The 8,050-nt window shown below is 39.6% G+C and overlaps 1 protein-coding gene across 2 annotated transcripts in view; it reads left to right on the top strand.

The window, feature by feature from the left end:
* Positions 1-321: 321 nt before the first annotated feature.
* The window catches only part of LOC149246492 (protein HASTY 1-like), a 330,616-nt gene continuing 322,887 nt past the window's right edge, over positions 322-8,050 (top strand). For both annotated transcript variants that reach the window (XM_089457942.1, XM_089457941.1), the window contains exon 1: positions 322-580. In XM_089457942.1, the coding sequence (XP_089314068.1) occupies positions 461-580 (120 nt within the window). In that variant the 5' untranslated portion in view covers positions 322-460. The remainder of the gene's footprint in view (positions 581-8,050) is intronic.

Genomic DNA, 8,050 nt, shown 5'->3' with positions numbered 1-8,050 from the left:
GTACAAATATTCCATTAGCATAAAAATTCCCTATCTTAATAAAATAATACCATATCATTATTTAATAATAAACCATTATTAAATTTCAATACTGGAAAAATGGGCATATAGAAAATTTTAATAATTCACCACTTTATTAATCAATTCCAATAAAAAATAGTAAAATTTATAACCGCTCCTTTATTGGCACCCAGATTTAAATTTATCATTAACACAACACTGACCCATTTTTACCCACCCATTTTTACCCACTTCATCAGCCGTTATGAACAGTGGCTTCTTTTTAACTCCATGGCCATCTATAAATTCTAATACTCTTCAGGTAACCTTTATTCCCAGCAATATATTTACACATCCTCTTCTACTTTTGCCTTTGGTTGGGGAGCCTGCAAATAGAAATTTGTAAGCATTGTTTTCATTTGTGGCTTTTGTCAGTGGGTATTTCGTTGCAATTGAACTAATGGCGGAGGGAGGCAACCAGGTCAGTATTGAGGATATGGCGGCTCTGGCTGTAAGTACAGCCTTCGATTGGAGATCCCCTGCAGAAGCAAGGCAGCGTGCTACTTTCTATCTCGAATCTGTATGTCTGAAAAACCCGTATCACATTTCGTTAATTTTCTTTAGTTTTTCTCTTCTCCTGGTTTGTAATGTCAACGAGGTCTTAATGGACTAAATACAAACATCTTAAGTTCCTTGTTCTTCTTTTACATGTACAAGCAGCTTCTTCTCATCTGGCAGTATTTCTAGCTCAACGGGTATATGGGGTGCTCTGTTTAGTTACGAAAGCAATCACAAGTAGAACAAGGAACAAGTGAAAAAGGGTGATCAAGAGTGATTGTATTGATACCGAGTCATATAGGACATAATGGCTATAGTCTATAATAGATAAAACATGGTATAGTATAAAATACACAACACACAAAAGATTACTCTACTGCACAGGGTGGTATTAATGGCCAGTCTGAGCTGATTGATATATGATTAATTGTGACTAAAATGCGCTACGCTTGTCCAATTTTCAAGTATCTCATGGTTCGCTTCAAGATTTGCGTGAAAATTTGTTTAAATGCTATGGTCAACATTTGTTAATTTACTACGTCCAAATGTTATACGAATCATGGATGCATGTAGGGATTGCAGGGAGGGTTGTGCGTGGGTGTGGTAGAGTTTCCAAATTTAGGTTTCTTGGGTACGCAGTGTCTATCTCTGACTCTCTCTATAAAATTACTAAAAATTTAGGGATTTTTAGGAAGAACTGAATCTTTAAATCGGATCTAATCAGTCCTTAAAAACTAGATTCCGTATATCATCAGAAAACCATAAACCATCATTATAAAAATTCATATAATCATAAAGGAAAAAATATTAAAATTACAAAAACTGAGCTAATTTGAAAAGTTCTGAGATCTGACACTCATCTCTCCACCCTTCACATTCTCCAACAGAACATCATCTAATCCACCTTCCGACTGATCATAATAATTGTCAGCACCATTGCTGGAAGAACTACCAATCTCACAAACAAAATAAGCAACAAAAGCTCCCATAACTGACCCAATCTCCTACTTTTGTGACACACTTCCAGTGAGGAGAATAAATGGGATATTTATGTTGATTTTCTCCACTATATCCTCTCCCTCCACTACTTCTCTGACAATGAGTTCCATGACCAGAGATATGAAAATATACAAAAATATGAGTGGAATAGGAGAAAACTTGAGTGCTTTTATTTTGTGTTGATTTCAAAAAACACTAAACATTCTCATCCATATTTTTTGAACTCTTCTGTATGCACATGCAACTCAAAAGTAAAACCAAAATTTGTCAAGTTTGGTAACTGTAAGGCTTAAGCTGTAGTGCCCTCCAACTTACTATTCTGCTCTCCAAATTTGCCATTCTCCAAGCATGAGGGTAAAAAGAAGCTTAGTTTTGGTTCAAAATGCTGTTGCAGTGAGATAAAAAATAAAAAAAACATAAGAACAAGGAGGCATGTACCTCCCCAAGCATCCATTGGCTATTTGGAGGCCATGTGGGTCTTGCTCTCCTGTTTATCTCCCTACTCATTTACCTTTTTTTACATTTATTTTGTCTTCTCCTGTTGCTGGACATGTTTCCTGCAAATGTTTTTGTTGTTTCTTACAACAATAAATATGTTTTGCAGGTGTTTATGCTGCAAAAGAATTATGACAACATGAATTTTATCCAACAACCAAAAGCTTCCAGGTCCTCTAGAATCTGGTGGGGCTTAATGAATCTGTAGACCATATCTGTCCTAGATCCCAAATCTTCTTCCAAGGGTGGTGAATCTGGTAACTGTTTACTTTGGGAACATGATATGCATATCTGCACTTCTCATGAACAAAATCCCAACTGATCAGTGAAAATTGTGTAAGCACCTCTCAAAAAAATGGATAGTAAATACCAACAATCTGGATTGTAAACTCAATAGTGCTGGCACTGCATAATTTAAGGTTAGATCAAACGAGTGGAAAACTAAAGGTTATATCTACATTAATAACATTTTGGGAATTCAGAACAGCATACTTGGAATCTGTAGCAGCAATCACATTCCTTGCTATAATCAATGGAAAAGAGAAACCACATATCTTTGTACCATACGCAAACTTTTCACTCAAAACCCATACTGTATCACACATTAGCAAAATCATTCTACTACCCTAGCTCACAGTTAATTTTAGTTAACAATGGTATGTTCTATGCTTAACACAATTGCTTCAATGTTCATTTAGCAGCCCAATGGCACTTTCCAATTTAGTTTTCCAATAGCAATCACATTAACCATAAATCACATTGACAATAACCTGAACATAAAAGCAGAAGACAAGCCAAGACAAGAGGACACCGGATTTGGCGGATGCCAGGGAAAAAACCCAAGGTGGGGAAAACCCTTTGATCAGTTTTTATTATTATAACCAAATGTTTAGCAGAGAGAGATAGAGTACAATAAAGTCAAAATTGACTTGCCACATGATGATCAAAGCAGCCCTGTCGAATCTGAAACTTTCTGCAGTAGTCAACAGCCCTAACCAGAAAGTCAATGCTGGTCAAAACAGCAGCAAAATGTCCTCAAAGCAGCTTGGTCACACCCAGTCAAACTTGGCCTGATAAGGTGGTCAAATTCAGTGCAAAACAGTTCTGAAAACAGCGGTCAAACTTGGTTCAACTCTACGGTCAACTTTGTGGTCAGGCCTGTGGTCAGCCCTGTGATATGTCTGCGGTCAAAGTCAACAAAATGCCTCGGTTCCTATGCCCATAGATCTGTCCTGCCAAAAACAAAATTTAGGCACAAAAACCGTAGTCAAAGGAGGTCAAACCACCCTTGGTCAATGCTGGTCAAACCTGCAACAGTCTCTGAAATTTCAATCCTGTAATTCGTCATGCAATTCGTCCTTTTGCTGCCACACGTGTGAGGAAAAGAGATGTCCAATAAGCTGTACGAACCAATTAGATGATCAGAGAGAAGAATGAGTGAGTGAGTGAGGTGCCAAATGAGGATGGGGGTCTCTTATATTTATACAAATCGTTGAGGGTCAAGAGACACGTCCATTGGGCTTCATGAGCCTACATGATGATATGGCCGACCTTGACAATTTAGTAATTTACACGTGTGGGCATGAATTCAAAAAGACATTTATGCTTGTCCAAATTTGATGATCTTTAGGTCAATTTTCGTCCTCGTGAAAAGAGGAATTCAATGCAATCATCATCTCCATCAAATGAACTGTCCAAAGTGGAATTTGGCCCTAGTTGCCAATTTTAAAACTCCCTTTCAACTAGGGAGAATTACACTTGTTAATCCATCCATCATCATGCCATCATGAATCATCTCTGCATCTCGTCTCTGTTCTACTGAACACTGATATAGATAATGAAGAAGAATTGATCGAGAGTGAGTCATAAGATCTTACCACTTTCCACTGACAAAAGTTAGTCCAGGGGTAGAACCCTAATCAGACTTTATCGCAAATCAAGTTGTTGAACACCATGCATGCTCGACATAGCGAGTACAACAGTACACTATGCGTCCATTTGTAGTGCTATGGTCCTTATCCTCTTTTCCCAACTCATTGGCCAGATGAGAGGTACTTCCCATGAGTCCTAGAGTACATGGGTAGGATGTATGCTAGGGCTTCCGTAGGAGAAGGTGAACCACTCATCTTGCTCATATGCATAGAAGAAGGGGAACCACTCATCCTATGCAAATACATGTGTAATCAATCATAGGGGAAGGTGAACCACTCACCATACACACATGTGAACCATCATGGGGTATCACAAGGAAAGGTGAACCACTCACCTTGTACATAACGCACCTATAGGGGAAGGTGAACCACTCACCCTATGGTCACTCATAGCTCCAAGAAGTACCCCAAGCCCCTAGGAGCTCCCAGAGCTTAGTGTCCAACTCAAGCGGGACTCTCATGAGAGGGTCCTTCCACGACTCTAAGTCTCTCTAAGGCTAAGAATTTGACCTTCCCTAAGGGCTTCGTGAGGATGTCTACAACCTGCTCATTAGTCTTGATGTGTTAGAGCCTTATTGCTCCTTGTTGTACCATATCTTGAATAAAGTGGTACTTGATATCAATGTGCTTGGAGCGGCTGTGGAACACGAGATTCTTTGAAAGGCGAATCCCACTTTGGTTTTCGCGATAGATCACGGTGGTATCCAACACGTGCTCAAATACTCACTAAAGACCTTCCTCAAACAAACAACTTCACAACAGGCCATACTAGCAACAATATATTTGGCCTCAGCGATGCTTAAAGCAATTGATTTCTGCTTCCTGCTTATCCAAGAAATCAAAGAAGATTCCAATGAGAAGCAACATCCTGACATGCTCTTTCTATCCACCACACTGTCAACCCAATCAACATTAATATATTCATGTAGCCTCAAATTCCCGACAATGAATCTCAACCCATATTTGATTGTGCCACGAAGATATCTAAAGAGATACTTAGCAGCGATTCAATGTATGTGATGAATCATGAGGCTCAACCATAAATTGATTCAACGTATTCATAGCGACACATACGTCCGTTCGGGAGTTTACCAAGAACATCAGGGTCCCCATAAGTTGTCGATACTCGGAAGGGTTTGCCAATTCGGGCCCAGCAACACTTCCACATAGCTTCTTGAAGTTGTGTTCCATTGGAGTAGACACAGATTTGCAATGCACCATCCCACATCTCTCTAGCAACTTCACAATGTATTTTCCTTGAGAAAGGAAAATCTCACCTGGCTTTTGCTAGACCTCTAGGCCTAGGAAGTAGTGGGTCAATTCTAGGTCCTTCATCTCGAACTTGGAAGTCAACTCCCTCTTGTATTGATAAATGAGAGGGTCCGCACTTGTCAGAAAGAGATCATCAACATAAAGGACCAAAATGAGAGGCATGTCCTTTTCAACCTTGAAGTATAGGTTGGGATCAACATAACTCCCTGTGAATCCCAACTTCATAAGATAGTTATCAATCCTCTCATACCAAGCCCTAGGGTCTTGCTTCATGCCATAGAGGGCTTTCTTCAACCTGCATACATGTGTCCTTCGATCATGTACTTCTAACCCTTGAGGTTGTTCCAAGTAGACTTCCTCCTTAAGCGAGTCATGCAAGAAAGCATTCTTAATGTCTATTTGATGTAGGCTCCTTCCTTGAGTGGCAGTGAGAGCAATAATAGATTAGATAGTGGTATGTCGGGCAATCGGTGCAAATATCTCGTCATAGTCCACTCCTTTCTTTTGAGAGAAGCCACGAACTACAAACCTGGCCTTATATTTTTCAGCACTCCCATAAGCTCCATGTTTAATTTTGTAAAGCCATCTAGAAGTGACCACAAACTTGTCCTCAGGTCTAGGAACCATGTCTCAGACATCATTCTTCATGATCGATTCATATTCCTCATTCATCGCATCCTTCCATACTTGATGTTTTACAACTTCTTCGAATGTGCATGATTCAACTTGAATGATAGTACTCACAGCAGCCAGGTACCCTTGATACTGTTTGGTTTCTTACTTACGCGAAATATCCCTCTTGGAGCAATATGTCTTTCAGCATCTTCGAGAGTATATTTGAGCCGTATAGGTCTTTTCCTTGAGCTAGAGGGATCACTAGGAGGTGGATTGATAGGATCCATTGGACCATTAATATCGAGCATAGGCTCATCCGTCGGAGGTTCGTCTTGTTTTTTGGTAGCATCATCATTGTCCTTTCTTGGAATAGGGAGATCTTTTGCTTTTTGAAGGGAAGTGTCTTCATCAAAGGTGACATCATGACCTACTTCCACATCTCTTTGACTAGGTGCCTTTGAATTTTCACTGTAGCCAACGAATATACTCTTCTTCCCCGATGCTTCCAACTTATTTCTTTTCTCTTAAGGCACATGAAAGTACATGGGACGACTAAATATTTTAAAATGAGAAACATCAAGTTTCTTACCAATGAAAACTTCCTCGGATGTCTTGAAATCAAATGCTTGATGTGAGCTCCTATTTTGAACATATACAACAGTGTTGGAAGCTTCTCCCCATAAGAACTTTGGTAGCCTTGATCATGGAGCATGGCATGGGTGGATTCCATGATTGTTCGATTCTTCCTTTCAGCAATGCAATTTTGATAAGGAGTGTATGGAACATTTGTCTCCCTCTTAATGCCAGCCTCTTTGCAAAAGTCATTGAATTTATTTGATTCATACTCGGTTCCATTATCGGTCCTTAATATCTTGATCTTCTTCATTGTTTGATTTTGCACCAATGTATTGAAAGAACAAAACCATTTGAACACTTCATTCTTCTTCTTCAAGACATAGATCCATGTTATGTGAGAGTAGTCATCCACAAAGATTGCATAATATAAGTATCCTCCCAGCGATGTTATGGGCAACATACCAGATAGGTCAAAATGGGCCAATTGGAGAATACCAATTGTCTTGCTTTCACTAGAAGGGAATGGTCCCTTTGTAAGTTTCCTAGCTGCACAACCCTAACAAACACCTTCATGGTTCATATTGAAGTCGGGCATACCTATGACCATCTTCCTTACCCCAGGTAAGGCTTTCTAATGTAAGTGGGCGAATCTCCAGTGCCATAGCTTAGATTGAACACTTCATCCTTCTTCTTCAAGAAATAGATCCATGTTATGCGAGAGTAGTCATCCACAAAGATTGCATAATATAAGTATCCTGCTAACGATGTTATGGGCAACATACTAGATAGGTTAGAATAGACCAATTGGAGAATATCGGTTGCCTTGCTTCCACTAGAAGGGAATGGTCCCTTTGTAAGTTTTCCCAGCGGCACAACCTTGACAAGCACCTTCATGGTTCATATTGAACTCGGGCATCCTTGTGACCATCTTCCTTACCCCAGGTAAGGCTTTGTAATATAAGTGGGCGAACCTTCGGTGTCATAGCTTAGATTGAAGAGAGTTATCGCTTGCCAAAGCCCCCAATGGACTTCCTCCAACTTGATAGAGAGCATCAACCCTAAATCCAAGAGTAAATGCATCTTTAGGGTTTCTTGGCCAAATACGTACCTTTCCATCAATGAATGCTACCTTAAAGCCTTCATCTTCCATCACAAAAATAGACACCAAGTTCTTCTTCAAATCGAGCGCATACAATACTTCTTGTAGATGAATGGTTTGACCTTGATTCAAGTGAAGAGTGATAGTACCTATCTCTTTCATGGGGTAGGTTGCATTATCTCCAAATATGATCTTCAAATTAGTCTTCTTTTCAACCAAATTTGAGAGGTACTCCTCGTACCTAGTGAAGTGACTTGAGGCTCCACTATCAATCGAACAATGATCCAAAGTATCCAAAGGAGAGGCAATAGATAGAGTGGAAATAAGATAGAATTCGTCTTGTTTTTCTACAGCATTACTTTCATCATACTTGGCATTTCTCGTTCTTTTGGGAGGTCGACCATTGCCATTTCGAGTAGTGGGAGCACTCCTCTTTCTCTTGTTGTTGAACCTATTGTTCCCTTGATTTTCGCTGCCTTTGAAATTGTTGTTGTTGTTATTGTTG

The sequence above is a fragment of the Pinus tabuliformis genome, chromosome 7 (assembly GCF_031772625.1).
Source record: "Pinus tabuliformis cultivar Carrire ecotype Pingquan chromosome 7, CPIR1, whole genome shotgun sequence".
Lineage (NCBI taxonomy): Eukaryota > Viridiplantae > Streptophyta > Pinopsida > Pinales > Pinaceae > Pinus > Pinus tabuliformis.
This window is presented reverse-complemented; position numbering and strand designations above follow the sequence as displayed.